Raw genomic sequence first — 16,902 nt, 5'->3', positions numbered from 1 at the left:
CACCAACACGACATTACTAGGAATTAGTAAGTCATCTTAGATACCTGAAAGACAGTTTGCTTTCATGCAGTGTGTGCATTTGGCAATTTCATTAAACCTAGATGATAGCAGGGATGATTTAGTTTTCATATTCTTCAAAAAGCTGGTTATAAAACTATATCTGAAAAATGTTGATTTTTTTTTTACCATGAATATGCTGTAACAGTTGATGATTGCATCAACTCCTTAAATATTCAAGATAGATTTATAATAATTATTATGATTATCAACAAGCCAGATGGAAGGTATCAAATTCTACATAAACACTTTGTAATATGCTCTACCAAGCTCTGTTTCTCTCAGTAATAGATGTCATTTACTTTCATCGGTTGTAAATGTAAGTTGTGGTTTGCTACCCCTGTGTTAGCCAACTAGAATTTTTCTAGCCTGACCTTAAGTAAAAAGTCCTCCCCGTGTCCCCACTGCCTGTGATGGCAATAATCATCAACCCTCCTATGAGGTTCCCTACTTTCTCTCACTGAGCGAGATGCGGACGTGGAAGCATCCCTCTCTCCATCGTCCCCTCACCTGCTGTCTCAGGAACATATGGCTTTTCACCCTTCTGAGGACAGGTCAGTCAATCCCAAGAGCCCATTCCTTCTGGCAGTTGCTACAGGTATGCACCCCTTAAGTGCCGATCCCCAGAAATGGGAGTCATTGGCTACTTTCACACATTGCCTGCTTTCGGCAATTCACCCTGGTAAAATGGCATTGTTTTTCCTTCTAAATTGGGAATCTGAGAGTGTGTCCTGATGGAATTCCATGTCATTCCATTTGGGATGTACTGAGTCATGCAAACATTAGGAACATTCCCAGAGAGGCCCCGTCCAGCTCCTCTTCCTCCTTTTCCTCCTTTTCCTCCTCTTCCTCCTCCTCCTCCTTCTTCCTTCTTCTCCCTCCTCCTCCTCCTCCTCCTCCTTCTTCCTTTTTTCTCCTTTAATTTTTGGAGACAGAATCTTGTCACTCAGGCTGGAGTACAGTGGCGCGATCTTGGCTCACTGCAGTCTGCAACTTCCTGGGCTCAAGCAACCCTCCTGCCTTAGCCTCCCAGGTATCTGGGATTAAAGGCATGCACCACCACACAGGGCTAAATTTTTTTTGTAGAGATAGGGTCTTGTGTTGCCCAGGCTGGTCTTGAATTCCTGGCCTCAAGCAATCCTCCCACCTTGACGTCCCGAAGTGCTGGGATTATAGGCGTCAGCCACCATGCCCAGCCCTTCTTTTTTTAATTAACCTTGTTTTTGTTTTTGTTTTTTTAAGAATAACTTCTGATTTTCAGAAACATTGTGGAGATGGTACAGAGTTGCCATAGACCCCTCACCCTCACTCACATTGCTTCACTGCAGCACGCATGTCACAGCCAAGGAGCCAGCCCTGGTGCGCGACTGTGAACCAAACACCATGATTCATTAGGATTTCACTGGTTTGTTTTCTCATGAGCTCTTTCTGTTCCAGGATCTCATCCAAGACACCACATTATGTCTAGTCATCATGCCTCCATAGCCTCCTCTAGTCTCTGAGAGTTTCTTAGACTTCCCTTGTTTTTAAGGCCTCAACAGTTTTGAGGAGTTCTGGTCGGGTATTTGGTAGAGGGCCCCTCAATGTGCGTTTGTCTGGGGTTTGTCTCGTGGTGAAGACTGGGCTTAGGGAATTGGGGAGGAAGACCACAGAGACAAAGTGCCACTGTCCTCACATCTTATCGAGGGCACAGACTGTCAACCCGACTTACCACTGTGGATGTTGACCTTGACTGCATGGCTGGGTTCATGTCTGCCGCGTTCCTCTGCTGCCAGGACGCATTTCCTGTCTCCCCACTGTGCTCTTCAGAAGGAAGTTCCCCCGAAGGAGCGGGAAGGTCTGCTCCACCCACCTTAGAGGGGAGCAGCTAATGAATTATTTAGGGTTCTGTGCAGGACGTTTGTCCCTTCTCTGCCATTTTTAAATTTCTATCCCTATGGACTCATGGATATTTATTTGCTATTTGGGGATAGAATTCAATACTACTGTACTATTTTGTTGCCCAAAGTGTTTTTGCTTTGGCCATTCGGAAGCTCCTTCCGCCTGGCTTCTGTGTCCCTTTGCCGTGTTCCCATCGTTTTATTTTGGGGCACGTCCTTCCTTCTCACACCACAGATGCTCCAAGCGAATCATCTTGCATTTTGTCTGCCTTGCTCCTAGAATGAGTCATTTCTCCAAGGAGTCCTGGTTCCTTTTATTGAAGAATAAATAGAAAAACCGAGATCTGGGCACTGGGTGGACTATTCTATTTTGAAGGCTGCGTCCTGATGAGAGAATATTGACAGTAAACTCGACAGCAGAAAACCCACCTGTGCAGCTGCTCAGAGGAATGACTCTGGTTCATTGATGGGAGATCATTAGGGTTGTGTTCTGATTTGGAAAAGTCCACGTCATTAGGCTCTGCAAATATTTGAGGAACACAGCACGTCATGGTCAACTGGGAGGCATGTTCTACGTCGAGACTACTCTGGGTGAACTCATTAAATTGACACTGTTCCTGAAATACTCTTTGTCAAGGGAACTTCTAAAGCTTCCTGTTTTTTCAAATGAACTGGTTAAATATAATCTGATTATTATGCTAGGGCTCAGTGCTTTGCTTCGGGAAAGCTCACCTGCAGATAGGAGTTACAGCTTTTAATAAACACCATACCCACTTTTTTTTTTTTTTTTTGAGATGGAGTCTCGCTCTGTCGCCCAGGCTGGAGTGCAGCGGCGCGATCTTGGCTCACTGCAAGCTCTGCCTCCCAGGTTCATGCCATTCTGCCGCCTCAGCCTCCCAAGTAGCTGGGACTACAGGCATCTGCCACCACGCCCGGCTAATGTTTTGTATTTTTCGTAGAGATGGGGTTTCACCGTGTTTGCCAGGATGGTCTCGATCTCCTGACCTTGTGATCCACCCGCCTTGGCCTCCCAAAGTGCTGGGATTACAGTTGTAAGCCAATGCACCTGGCCCACCATATCCACTTCTAAGTTAAATGTATTCCTTTCTAAGTTATATGTATACCTAAGTTATATATGCAAGAAATAACCACTCATTGAAAAGCTTGCTGAAAAGTGCGGTGGCATTTTCCTACTGGAAGCATAGCAAGAGCTTCAGAGACTTCAGGGAGGAAGAAAAAGGAGACATTGATAAATGTGGCATTCCTTTCCTTTAGTTGTCTGTGATTGTTCAAAACCCCGGATCAGACTAACCGCTTCCAGTTCCGATACCCCATGAAGACCCAGTCTGGGCCGTAGGTGTGTGTGGTTGAAACTGAAGACGCACCTCTGTTGGCACATGGCCTTGATAAGGGGCGTGTAGGGTGTGCTCAGCAGAGACAGAGCCAGATACAGAACAGAGTGACTGAGTGGTGCCAAGTTGGATCATACTGTGGAATTTTAGAAATGGAATATTGAGCCACCATCTCAGGAAGCTCCTAGTGGAAATCCATCAAACCTTACCTAACTCCGTGGTTGTGTTCAAGGTACCAGAACTGTGGTCACCTACACAGCTTGGCTGATACTGATGTCAGTGTGTCAGGTGATGTGGGCACACTCCCTATCGTTGTGTCCTCAAACTGGACCCCCCTGCTGCAAAGGTTAACTGATCTTCTACAAGACAGGAAAACGCCTCTGGGTGAACATGACCTGACTAGGGATCCCAGAGCAGGGATTACCCGGCTTGTCTGCCAGTGACCCATTTCTGCCGTCTTTCTCTCTGACGTGCAATTACACCCTCCTTTTTCCTTGGTTCTTGTAACTGAAGAGCCACTTTACAATGATTTTGCAAAGCCTAGAGAATTGCAACATTTGTGTGAGGCATTATCTCACATTCAGATCATTGCTGGCTGCGAAATAAATAAAGCATGCTCATGGTTCCCCTGGAAGCTTCAGGTTTTTAGCAGTATGTGGCCTAGGTCTCTCTCTAACCCTTAGATAAACACAGAATGGCTCACTTCCTGCAGGTTCTAAGGCACAGAGCCAGCCCAGACTGTAAGGCAGTCAGCCTTAGCTCAATTCTTTACGGTTTTACTGCTATGGGATATATTGGGGGCCCAGTATAAAGCAAAGCTGGAAGCAGGGATGATCCGTGTATTTGTGGGGGTAGGACGTGGACAGGGAAATAGTGTTCCAACTCCATGCTCAGTGTTGTTTTGAATTATAATGTGAAGTTGCCACCATACCAGGGCTATGACTGTGTGCGATGTCTCACCCTTTCAGGAAAAGATGACAGGGCCACTTATCCAGGGCATTCAGGCAATAAAGTCCCTGAGCTCCAAGTTGCTAGATCTAAGGAAGTATTTTTTCCTTCACGTCAAAGATGGGGTGTGAGTACTGTCATCAAGCAGGAGGATTAAATGAGATAGTACCTCTGCCATTTTTGAAAACCAGTGGAATATACTTTGCGAGATGCAGAAAATACATAGGAGAATGGCTCTATTGCACTTATAAAGTGAAATATATTTATAATAGATCTCCAGTGTATTTTTTTAATATTTCAACATGACATAGTACATAGAGCTTGGCTAATTCCATGAAACAATGTAGTCAGAGCCTAAAAGAATGTTATATTCTGAAATTTCAGTGTTCTGTTCTTACACTGTTGTAATTCATTTTAGAACATATTCAGTTTTATTTTAGAGAAGAATCACTGGCATTTTAAGAAAAGGAGATAAATATTTGATGAAACTGGCAAGTTTTTAACAGAATCTTCCACAGTGGTGATGTTGGATTTTTAAATTCAGGTTTTTAAAATTAGCACCAAGTTTTCCAAGTCAGCTCTGAAAGGATTGTAACTCACAGTAGCATGTCCCCAGCCCACCTCTTCAGCGCTGCTCACTTCCACCCTGTCCCTTTCCTGCTCTCAGAGGCACCCCCAACTCTTGATGGATTGTGACTATGATACTCTGACACCGAGCCCTGATTCCCTTCCTTTCTCAAACAGCTTTGGTTTTGCCTGGACTTAATAATTGACTCAATGATCATTTTTCTTAGCCTTCTGGGTACTAAGTTATTCCCACATTTTCCCTGCGTGGTGTAAATCTCTTTCCAAGTATTCAAGCACACTAGGTAGTTAGCATCTCTCGGAGCCTTTTTCTCCCTGCTCCAGGGAAGATCAACTGACCTGTGGGCCTACCACAGCTTTCACCTCCGCCCCAGAGCTTTCCCTGGCTTTTGTCTTGTGCTTCACCCACGCCTTGCTCTTTTCCACTCCATGACTCGCTTGCCTTGGCAGAGCAACCCTCACCAATAGCTTCTTGAAAAAGTGTGCATGGGAGGTAAAACTTTTGAGGCCTTGAATATCGAAAATATTTTTCTTTTAAACACACTTGAGTGATAGTTTGGTTTAGAGTTCTAGGGTAGAAATCATCTTCCTTCGAAACTTACTGCTCCTTTTTTTTTTTTTTTTTTTTTTTTGAGAGGGAGTCTCGCTCTGTCGCCCAGGCTGGGATGCAGTGGCCGGATCTCAGCTCACTGCAAACTCCGCCTCCCGGGTTTACGCCATTCTCCTGCCTCAGCCTCCCGAGTAGCTGGGACTACAGGCGCCCGCCACCTCGCCCGGCTAGTTATTTTTTGTATTTTTTAGTTGAGATGGGGTTTCACCTTGTTAGCCAGGATGGTCTCGATCTCCTGACCTCGTGATCCGCCCGTCTCGGCCTCCCAAAGTGCTGGGATTACAGGCTTGAGCCACCGCGCCCGGCCAACTTACTGCTCCTTGTCTTCTAGCTTTCAGTGCTACTGAGAAGCCCGAGGCCGGAAGCCCATAGGAAGCTGTGTCCCCCAATAGTGTTCGGTGACGTGCCCTGATGGGGCTTTTCCCATGCACTGCACCACCTCCCACGATGGGCCCTTTCAGTTCTGAAACTGGTATCTTTCAGTCTCAGACGTACGCTGTCGCCTCTTTCTGGAAATCCTGTTATTTGGGTGTTGGACTTTGTTTCTTTAACTCTTCTCCTGTGCTTCATTTGCACGCCTTCAGCCTTCTGCTCTGTCTCCGTGGTAGGCTTCCCTAAACTTATCTCACTGTTAACTCGTGAATTTTCCTTTCTGCTTTTATCTTTTTTGTTCTGTGAATGTCTTTTTTGGGGGGGATGGGGGGGATGGAGTTTCACTTTTGTTGCCCAGGCTGGAGTGCAGTGGCGCCATCTCAGCTCACCACAACCTCCGTTTCCCGGGTTCAAGCAATTCTCCTGCCTCAGCCTCCCAAGTAGCTGGGATTACAGACATGCGCCGCCATGCCCAGTTAATTTTGTATTTTTAGTGGAAACAGGGTTTCTCCATGTTGGCCAGGCTGGTGCTGAACTCTTGACATCAGGTGATCCACCCACCTCGGCCTCCCAAACTGCCGGGATTACAGCCATGAGCCACAGCGTCCGGCGTGAATGTCTTTTTTATAACATTCTCCTTCTGTTCTTGTTTTGTGGGCGCAGTGGCTTCTCCCATCTCTCTGGGGATGTCAGTGGAGGAAAGTTTTATTTTTTTTTCCCCCTCTCTCTCCCTGTATTGTCTTTGTTTCCTCTTAAGTTGCAGTTTTTTCCATAGTTTTGGTCTCCGCACATTGGAGGCCTCTGTCAAAGCGTGCTTCTCCCTGGTTGCCTGCTCATTTTGATAAGCGGGGCTCTGGTGACTAGCTGTAGTAACTCTGCCCTCAGCCATGCCAGGCGCCCCCCACCCCACCCATTTTACCTTATCCGGAGACTAGGAGTTGATTGGAAGCTGTGAACACCAGGATGAGGTTTCTCACCTGCGAGGGCCTCACTGATGGCTGCTCCAGTGTGGCTGCTTCATTGGGAGACTCTAATTTTCAGGAACTTGACGTCTTTTCTCTTGGGCTGGTCAGATTCCTCAGAGACCATTTCCGGTCTCCTACCTGGGAAGGCCTCAACTAGTTCCCCATGTTCTGGGAGCATAGAAGTTCAGGAAGGAAGCCTGAACATGCAAATGCCATCCTTCTCTTAATCCCCCCGTTTTTCATATACAGATTAAGTATGCCTAATCCAAAAATGGAAAATCCAATTTTTTGATTTTTGAGCAGACATGACTCTCAACATAAATGTTTATTGGAGCATTCTGGACTTTGTATTTGGGGATTAGGGATGCGTAACCTGTAAGTATAATGCAAATATTCTAAAATCTGAAAACTTCAGAGTCCAGAACACTTTTGGTTCCAAGCATTTCAGATAAGGGTCACTCAACCTGTAGTAACTCTGCCCTGGGCCATGCCATGTACTCCTCTGTTTTACCTCATCCAGAGACTAAACTCCTGTTTCCTGTCAAATTCGGGGAGATGTAGTCACCAGCTGTGCAAGGGGAGCTGTGGATGGATTGCTTGCTAACCTGACTTCCAGCCATCCTGCTCTGGACCCCGCCTTCACCCCGTCTCCGGAAGGACCTGTGCCTCACTTCCTGATCTGCGGGGAAGGGAGGTGGGGAGAGAGCTCCACTTTCCCCACTGGGTTCAGGATTCCCTTTTCCTGCATCTATTACATCAGTTTACCACCTCCCATCTGCTTTCCAGAGTTCCAATTCTGTTGCTGTCTCATCTCTTATTCTTGTAACTAGACTTTAAAAGGTTCATAGGCTGATCCTTACTCTAAACACTAACATTTCCCTTTTCATTATGTGTGCTGATTCTGTGTGGTTCTGTACACATCCAAGAACTTCCAGGTCTTTTTTTTTATTTGTTAAAGCTGTAAACATTATATGAATAAACATGTCCAGGCGGAACTGGCCGAGCTGTGTGGCAATCTCCTTAAGCCTTGCCCCAAAGCACATTGGTTCTGAACGGGCCTGCTCACCCATTCAGAAATCAACGACCCACTCTTGGAGGAGCCACATCTGCTCTGCCATGGGAGTCCCCTGGGTACAGCCATGGCTAATGGACCAGGGCCTCTGTGGTCAGGAGACAGCCAAGCAGGCAGGTGGCAGATCTGGGACCAGCATGCCCGCCACCCAGTCGGGCCAGTTGTCCCCCTTTCGTAACTCTCCAAGGATTGTGCCACACCTGACCTGTTCATTTCACTCGCTTCCACCTTTTTCCTCACAACCCTGTTCGATGTCTTTCTCCCCCAGCTCTGTTTCGTGATGTTTTGGACACCCAACGTGTCCGAGAAAATCTTGATAGACATCATTGGAGTGGACTTTGCCTTTGCAGAGCTCTGTGTTGTTCCTTTGCGGATCTTCTCCTTCTTCCCAGTTCCAGGTAAAGAAAAACAGAATGAAAGAAACATTCTTGTTTATCCTCATGCCTAATTAAATCTTTCTTTGGAAATGTTTGCAATCATGTCACCAACACAAGTGTAAAATTTCATTGTGGCTTAGAAAGATGCAAAAACATTAGCCAGTAAGGTGAAAGTTCAAGAAATGAATCAATAGGTATAACTTGTTTTTATATATTTTTTATTTATATATTTATATATAATTATATTTATGTTTATATATTTATATATATATATATATATTTTTTTTTTTTTTTTTTTGGAGACAGAGTGTCTGGAATGCAGACTGGAATGCAGTAGCACAATCTCGGCTCACTGCAACCTCTGCCTCCCGGGTTCAAGCACTTCTCCTGTTCAGCCTCCCAAGTAGCTGGGACTACAGGTGCCTACCACCACACCCAGCTAATATTTGTATTTTTAGTAGAGATGGGGTTTCACCATGTTGTCCAGGCTTGTCTCGAACTCCTGGCCTCAAGTGCTCCTCTTTGGCGTCCCAAAGTGCTGGGATTACAGGCGTGAGCCACTGCACCTGGCCGTATAACTTGTTTTTAAAAGTGCAGTGATTGCAAAAACAGTAAAAAGAAAGTAGACCCAAAAGGATAGCATGTGGAGTTTTGGAGACAATAAAACTGCCCTCTGTCTTGATTGTGGTGGTGGTTACACAAATGTGTTCATGTATTAAAATTCTCAGAACTGTGCACCAAAAAGCCAGTTTTACAATACGTTAATTTAAAAAGTGAAATGAAAAAAAGAAAAATAGAGTGAGCTTATTGCTAAAGCCTGGAGATATACAAAGACAGAGAAGGACTGCTGGAGAAAGGAAGATTCCAGGGCAACCTGAGGCCAGATGATGGATGGTCAGAAAGGAAACTGCTCATGGCTGAGACAAAAGCCAGTTGGAAAGTTATTACACCAAGCCGATATAGTGGTGTGAGGTGTACCAGACAAGAATGAGGTCGTTCTAGATTAAATGAGAAGAGCAGGTTGCAGAATGGTTGATTAGTATGCAACCATTTCCATAGCAAATATGTAGCACATGTATGTCTGTATTGTCATATGGATGTGCTAAGTGCTTGCATAGCTACATTCTTTTTCTGTAAGTAACTCACCAGGCTGCTAACAGTAGTTGCCTGTGGGAAGCAGGACAAGGGCCTGGGAAGTCACCACTGGGAAGAAGACCTTTGTACTCTATTCCTTTTTGTACCTTTTAAATTCTGTACCAGGTGTGTCAGCTAGTCAAAAATCAGTTTCCCCAAAAGATCCACTTAAATCATTAAACTGGGAAGCCAGAATCTACAAAGCCACATGTTAAGAAAGGAGCCATGGGCCGGGCACAGTGGCTCACGCCTATAATTCCAGCACTTTGGGAATCCGAGGCAGGTGGATCATCTGAGGTCAGGAGTTCGAGACCAGCCTGACCAACATGGTGAAACCCCATCTCCGCTAAATACAAAAAATTAGCCGGGCATGGTGGCACGTGCCTGTAATCCCAGCTACTCAGGAGGCTGAGGCAGGAGAATCGCTTGAACCCAGGAGGCGGAGGTTGCAGTGAGCTGAGATTGTGCCACTGCACTCCAGCCTATGCAATAAGAGTGAAACTCCGTCTCAAAAAGAAAGAAAAAAAGAGAAAAAGAAAGGAGCCACGGAGCCCAGGTAGGCCAGGGCTGATGGAGCAGCCCTTGTTCCAAGGCCTTGCGGCATCACTTTCTGGGCTGTGGCAGAAATGGAGAAGTGGCTGGAAGATCACAGCACCGGGATGGCGTCTGGACTTGGGTAGCCACAGGGTGAACCAAGCTGGGGAAGGTGTCACCATCCAGAAGGAGCTGCACTCACAGATTGAGACACATGCAGCTAATTTCCTATGGTAGTGACCAGAGGAGGAGCCTGGAGCACCCCAGCTGGGAGCAGGCTATAGCTGGGTATGCGATTCACCTTCAATCTCCATTTGACTCCACTTTCTTGTCTGTAAGATGAAGGGATTCCAGACAGCTGCCAGGCCCTGCCACTCTTTGCAATCTGTTGGATTTGGGCTACCCAGTTTAGCATATGCCTGGGACCGACTCTCTCCTTTGGTCAAAAACCTCAGTGGGTCTGTCTGCCTAAGAGAAGAAAATTAGCCTTGTTAGTATTAATATAAGGCTTCCAGCCAGAGGAAGGCAGGACATATAATGTTAGACCAAGAAGATGGCAGAGGCTTCCTTCCAAACCAGCAATCCTGGAAAGGAATTTTTATCCCAGGAATGAGCACTTCCTCCTCCAAGGGCCTTTGCCTGGTGCTGTCCACAGGGAGGTGACGGGCCCCTGTCTTCAAGGAGCAGGCCCTGCCCTGCGCTTCCTCAAGCCTTTCCAGTTTCAGATGGAATCTAGATGCTCAGGGACCTTCCTACTGACAAGGGCAAGCTCCGTGCTCTCCACAGTTCCCCGCTGTCCACCCACGGCCCTCCTGCAGCTCAGAGATCCAGTGAGGAGGCAGGCACGGGGAGGCCACGCAGCCTGTGGTGTAATGGCAGCGCACCGAGGGCCACAGCATTAGGAGAGGGAGAAAGGGAAGTGACCTCGGTGGAAGTGGTCAGGACCAGCTCAGGGAGGGAACAAAGGGAAGTGGGGACGTGCAGCTTCCTCCTCCAACCCCACTGCTCTGGTCTCCATACCTCTGACCGCAGGCAGGGAAGATGACTTCTGGTGCCAGCTTTTCTGCTCACCCAGCGTCACACCAGAGTGCCGTCATATTGCCACTCTTCTCTGAGTGTTCCCTTCTAGAGGTGGATGATCGAGGGTGAGGCTGGGCAAGTGTGGGGACAGGACTGGACAGGAGCAGCTAGGCTGCCTGGAAGATGTGGTCCCAGTGGAGCAAGGAGCCTGCCGGTCCCCAGCCGTTTAGACCCAAAGGGCTGTGAGGAGGTGGGGACCCGAGGCGGGCCTAGGCTCAGGAGCAGGGATGGGGAGCCCTGGCAGGAAGACGGGGTGGCCAGAGGCTCAGCAGCAAGACCAGGGTCCCAGGCAGCCTCTGGCTCTTGGACGTGCTGCCCTGGTCCAGAGGATGGGGAGGGGACGCGGGCACGCCTGACGAGTCCTTTGCTCCTCCCCACAGTCACAGTGAGGGCGCATCTCACTGGGTGGCTCATGACGCTGAAGAAAACCTTCGTCCTGGCCCCCAGCTCTGTGCTGCGGATCATCGTCCTCATCGCCAGCCTCGTGGTCCTGCCCTACCTGGGGTATGTCGTCAGGGAGTTTGGGGCTGTGGGTCCTTCTGCCCCTTCAATACTGTGTCCAGAGGTTTAAGATCTACATTTCCACGGGAAATCCCTAGGCATGTCTAGAATTGGAAATTCAGAATGATGTTTTGTGTGTGTGCCCAGGCACCAGGTGGAGGCTCTTGGGATCCATTCTAGAAAAGGGCTTTTGGGGTCAGGCCCAGACACGAGTAAGAGCCACTGAGCTCCTGTTGGGGTGTGGCTGGCCCTGTACGGGCTCGAGCGTATGCTGGACATGAAAACCAGAAGAGGAGGATATGGTCCCCGCGCTCAGGGAGCTCCCAGTGTCCTGGGAGGGTAGGAAGGGCTGTGGGGTCCGTGTGCTGCGGGAGGGAGGCGGCCCAACCCTGAGTTCCCAGTTCCCCTCACACATTAGGTTATTAGCTGCGCCCTTACGAAGCCAACAGATGGAGAACACCGCTGGTCTCAGCCATCTCGAGGCTACACTTACTTTCCTGGATTTTGGTATGGACGGTTGTGCCTTGACTTGGCCTTAACAGACAAATCGCCTTTGTGTTCTCATCTGCAGGGTGCACGGTGCAACCCTGGGTGTGGGCTCCCTCCTGGCGGGCTTTGTGGGAGAATCCACCATGGTCGCCATCGCCGCGTGCTATGTCTACCGGAAGCAGGTGAGACAGCCACGCCGGGAGCCTCCTCCCGGGTGCATCCTGCTGGGTGCAGGAGAACCTGAGCAGCCGCTGACCAGAGTTGGATGGTGGCACTCATCAGTGGGGGATCCTTGGTGACCTTGCCCAGTCTCGTGGCTTAGGGTGGCTGGAAGCCTAATGGGAGTGGGGTAAGAGAAAAGGGGAAAAGCTGAAGGCAGCAAGTAGAGACAGTCTTTTTGAAGAGTTTTGCTCCAAAGGAGAGAGAGGTGTGGACATGGATTTCAGAAAGCCAGCGAAGATGGGGCAAAGTTCAGCCTATGGCTTGCTTCGGGGGAATGACCCACAGACAGGCGATGCTGCCGATGGGAGAGGGACAGTGATACAAATGTGTCTGTGCACACGAGGACCAGGCAGTCCAAGACAGGAGCTCGGGCGGCCTCTCTGGTCACGGGTGGAGCAGAGATGCAGTCCAAGAGGTTGCGCAAGGGCCTTTCTGATCGCTTTTGTTTTTCTCAGTGAAGTAGGAAGCCAGATCATCGTCTGAGAAAAGGGAGGTGTTGGAGGGTGGAAGAACGAGGACACATGGGTGGGGAAGCAGTTGGTCAGGAGAATGGCAGAGTGAACAGGCCGGGACAGCAGGGTGACGGCCAGGCCACTCAGAGGGCCTGCTCATGGTGCGTGACGCGCATCTCAGGACACTGGCTGTCCCCTGCTGTTGGGTTTCCCCAGCCATGGCAGCTGGGTGGTGTGGGCTGAGATGGGAGAGATCTGAACCTCAGCACAGGTGGGGCTTTGCCTGGCAAATATGATGGAAGAAAAGCAGGATAGGAAAATGATGGCCATTACTGAGCATGTCATGTAAGCTGAGGAAAGAGCAGAGGGAGGACATCGAGAAGGTGGCCACGGTGAAGGGCTGGTGGGATCCGTTGATGGGGGACGAGCAGGGTTGGCAGACAGAGGACAGTGTCTTTGCCTTGGCCTGTTGGTGGTGCCCAACATGTCGATAATGGCAAGGTCTGCAGTGACCCAGGAGTGGTTGAGGTGAGCTGGGGCTGTGAACCTGATCCCTGAGAGGCCATTTATTGTAAGAACAGGCAACATGGCAGGGAAGTGACCAGGAATTAGGACAGGCAGTAAGTGGGAGAGAATGACAGCAAGCCTGGAGCTGTCCCAGAGGTGACTGACGGAGGCTGTACAAGGTGCAATATTCTGATAACATGAGGTTCCAAGCTTGAGGCTTTAGGGAGGAGGAAGGAAAAGAAGTCTGCAGGTGACTGTGAGGAGTCGGGGAGAGCACAGCCCTCATTGGAAAGGGCAGCAGGGGGTGGGTTGTCTGCGGCGGGGCAGTGGGACACAGTGTCCTCCAAAGTGCCTGCCTAGCTCAGTGGCAGGCGCACAGACACGAAACTGCAAGGAACACGCTGAACTAAGATGCAGAAGAGGTGAGGCCACCCCAACCATAAGAAGGTTTAAGCCTACAGCGGGGGGTCCCCCCAAGACCCTGGTGGTGTCTCCCTACTCGTGGTTCTGCTGTGCAGTGTCCCTGTCCACAGCCCCACACTGATGAGTCTTCTTTGGTCTAGAAAAAGAAGATGGAGAACGAGTCGGCCACGGAGGGGGAAGACTCCGCCATGACGGACATGCCTCCGACAGAGGAGGTGACAGACATCGTGGAAATGAGAGAGGAGAATGAATAAGGCACGGGACGCCATGGGCACTGCAGGGACAGTCAGGATGACACTTCGGCATCATCTCTTCCCTCTCCCATCGTATTTTGTTCCCTTTTTTGTTTGTTTTGTTTTGGTGATGAAAGAGGCCTTGATTTAAAGGTTTCGTGTCAATTCTCTAGCATACTGAGTATGCTCACACTGACGGGGGGACCTGGTGAATGGTCTTCACTGTTGCTATGTAAAAACAAGCGCAACTGACTTCATGCCCGCCTCACGAAAACCCAGAAGACACAGCTGCCTCACGCTCGACGGTGTGTCCTCCTCCCCTGGACAATCTCCTCTTGGAACCAAAGGACTGCAGCTGTGCCGTCGCCTCTCGGGCACCCCGCACAGCAGGCCACAGACTCTCCTGTGCCCCTTCATCGCTCTTAAGAATCAACAGGTTAAAACTCGGCTTCCTTTGATTTGCTTCCCAGTCACATGGCCGTACAAAGAGATGGAGCCCCGGTGGCCTCTTAAATGTCCCTTCCGCCATGGAGTTCAAACCCATCTACTCCACACATGCAGGAGGCGGGCGGCAGGCTGCAGCCCGGAGTCCCCGTTCACACTGAGGAACAGGGAGACCTGTGACCACAGCGGGCTGACAGACGGACATAATCTCCTGTAGAAAGGTTGGAAATGCCCCGGGGACAGCAAACTGACACGGTTGAATGATAGCATATCACTCTGTGTTCTCCTAGATCCGAGCGAGCTGTCAGTTCTCACCCCCACCATGTATATACATGAGCTAACTCTTTTAAGTTGTCACAAAAGCGCATCTCCGGTTTCCAGCCCCTGCCGCATGACTTTTCCTGAAGGCTTGCTTTTCCCTCGCCTTTCCTGAAGGTCGCACTAGAGCGAGTCACATGGAGCGTTCTAACTTTGCATTTTAGTTTTTCCAGTGAACTGAAGCTTTAAGTCTCATCCAGCATTCTAATTCCAGGTTGCTGTAGGGTAACTTTTGAAGTAGATGTATTACCTGGTTCTGCCATCCTTAAGTCGTAACTCTGCGGTACAGGTAATTCAGAATGTACTACGGTACTTCCCTCCCACACCATACGATAAAGCAAGACATTTTATGATGATACCAGAGTCACTATGTGGTCCTCCCCGAAATAACACATTCGAAATCCATGCAGCGCAGTATATTTTTCTAAGTTTTGGAAAGCAGGTTTTTTCCTTTAAAAAATTATAGACACAGTTCACTAAATTGTTGATTTAGTCAAAATTCCTAGACTGAAAGAACCTAAACAAAAAAAATATTTTAAAGATATAAATATATGCTGTATATGTTATGTAATTTATTTTAGGCTATAATACATTTCCTATTTTCGCATTTTCAATAAAATGTCTCTAATACAATACGGTGATTGCTTGTGGGCTCAACATACCTGCAGTTGAAACGTATTGTATCAATGAACATTGTACCTTATTTGCAGCAGTTTTATAACGTCCGTCATTTGCATTTGAATGTAAGGCTCAGTAAATGACAGAACTATTTTTCATCATGGGTAACTGGGGAATAAACGGGTCACTGGAATAGGAATAGAAGTGTAAGCTGGAAGGGCAAAAATGAGAAAGAAAAAGGTAGGCCCTTTGTGTCTACCATTTTCAGTGCTGTGTGATCATACTGTTCCTCATAGCGAAAAAGAATGCAAGGGCATGAAGTTAGCCGTGGGCATGCCAGGGTTGCATTCACATTCCTGGGTACCCAGTGCCGACGGGGTGTGCCCACATGGGGACATGTCCTTGGTGTGCTTCCTCAGAGTGGCTTTTCCTCCATTAATATATATATGAGTGCTGAAAACTTAAGTTGCATAGCTGCTTTGCAGTGGTTTCAGAGGCAGATCTGAGAAGATAAAACTCAATGTATCAGCTTTTTTTAAAGGACATTACTAGAAAATTAAACAGCAGTATTTTTTAACATGTGTGACTCTTTCATGATTCTGGGGTTGGAGCTTAAAGATCCAAATTGAGAAAGCAGGCCAGGCACAGTGGCTCATGCCTGTAATCCCAGCACTTTGGAAGGCCGGGGGGCGGGGAGGTGGATCACTTAAGGTCAGGAGTTCGAGACCAGCCTGGCCAACATGGCAAAACAACGTCTCTACTAAAAATATAAAAATTAGCTGGGCACGGTGGCATATGCCTGTAATCCCAGCTATTCAGGAGGCTGAGACAGGAGAATCGCTTGATCCCGGAAGGCAGAGGCTGCAGTGAGCTGAGATAGCGCCATTGCACTCTAGCCTGGGTGACAAGAGCAAAACTTCGTCCCCCCCCCCCCCCAAAAAAAAGAAAGCGAATCCTTTCCCTCTAAATCCAGGAAGGATCAGCAAGGGCCTCCTCATTATGATATAAGGAAATAAGGAAATATAACTCCAGAGATCCCTTCAGGGATCAAGATCAGTGGGCCATAATATTTGGTTAGAGTTTCTGAGAACACAGGAAGCAGTGCCACACTCAGGCCACCACAATGGAGCTGATTTGGCAGGACTTGTCCAAACCGTTCACCTTAAAGCATGTGATCCTTCTTCATACATTTTCTTCACTTGGGCTGCTTAAGTCACAGCCTAACAACTTCTGAGGCAAAAACTGAGAATTGGCATATTCTCCTGCGTTTGTTCTAACCGAGTCCCATCATCCAGCTAGACATGAGAGGAGATCAAACCAGGGAGAGTGACCTTTCTTCTTCCCACTTTTCAGAGTCATTAGGGGCAACCTTTTGACTTTTGTGACCAAAGAAACATTCCCCCAAAACATTTTTCATTGCAGGGTGTTCAGCTGACAGCTGCATTTAGAAGGGTACCATGCCTGTGAGATTCTCATGTCGAAGACCATGGAAAGACCAGGTGTGACTTTCTCCAAAATTGAGTGACTGCTTGTGGACGAATACAATCTGAAAATACAAGGCCATGAAGTAGTTTTTCATTTAGATGCTGAGAAACAGGTTTGGGCAGTTCAAAGCACAGAACATAGAGAGTGAGGGTTTTCTCTGAGCAAGCCAAGGCTAGAGCTCCTCCTTTGCTGGCCTATTTGAGGGAAACGAGGTCATCCTAAATGTGCAGTTGTCATTTGTTCT

The 16,902-nt window shown here is 48.3% G+C and overlaps 1 protein-coding gene across 4 annotated transcripts in view; it reads left to right on the top strand.

Annotated features, from left to right (window-relative positions):
• Positions 1 to 15,750, top strand: part of ANKH (ANKH inorganic pyrophosphate transport regulator) — a 156,920-nt gene extending 141,170 nt beyond the window's left edge. For all 4 annotated transcript variants that reach the window (XM_005556608.5, XM_015451221.4, XM_065546103.2 and 1 more), the window contains 4 exons: positions 8,110 to 8,239; positions 11,347 to 11,470; positions 12,039 to 12,138; positions 13,701 to 15,750. In XM_005556608.5, coding sequence (XP_005556665.1) covers positions 8,110 to 8,239; positions 11,347 to 11,470; positions 12,039 to 12,138; positions 13,701 to 13,814 — 468 coding nt within the window. In that variant the 3' untranslated portion in view covers positions 13,815 to 15,750. The remainder of the gene's footprint in view (positions 1 to 8,109; positions 8,240 to 11,346; positions 11,471 to 12,038; positions 12,139 to 13,700) is intronic.
• The last annotated feature ends 1,152 nt before the right edge of the window (positions 15,751 to 16,902 follow it).

The sequence above is a fragment of the Macaca fascicularis genome, chromosome 6 (assembly GCF_037993035.2).
Source record: "Macaca fascicularis isolate 582-1 chromosome 6, T2T-MFA8v1.1".
NCBI lineage: Eukaryota > Metazoa > Chordata > Mammalia > Primates > Cercopithecidae > Macaca > Macaca fascicularis.
This window is presented reverse-complemented; position numbering and strand designations above follow the sequence as displayed.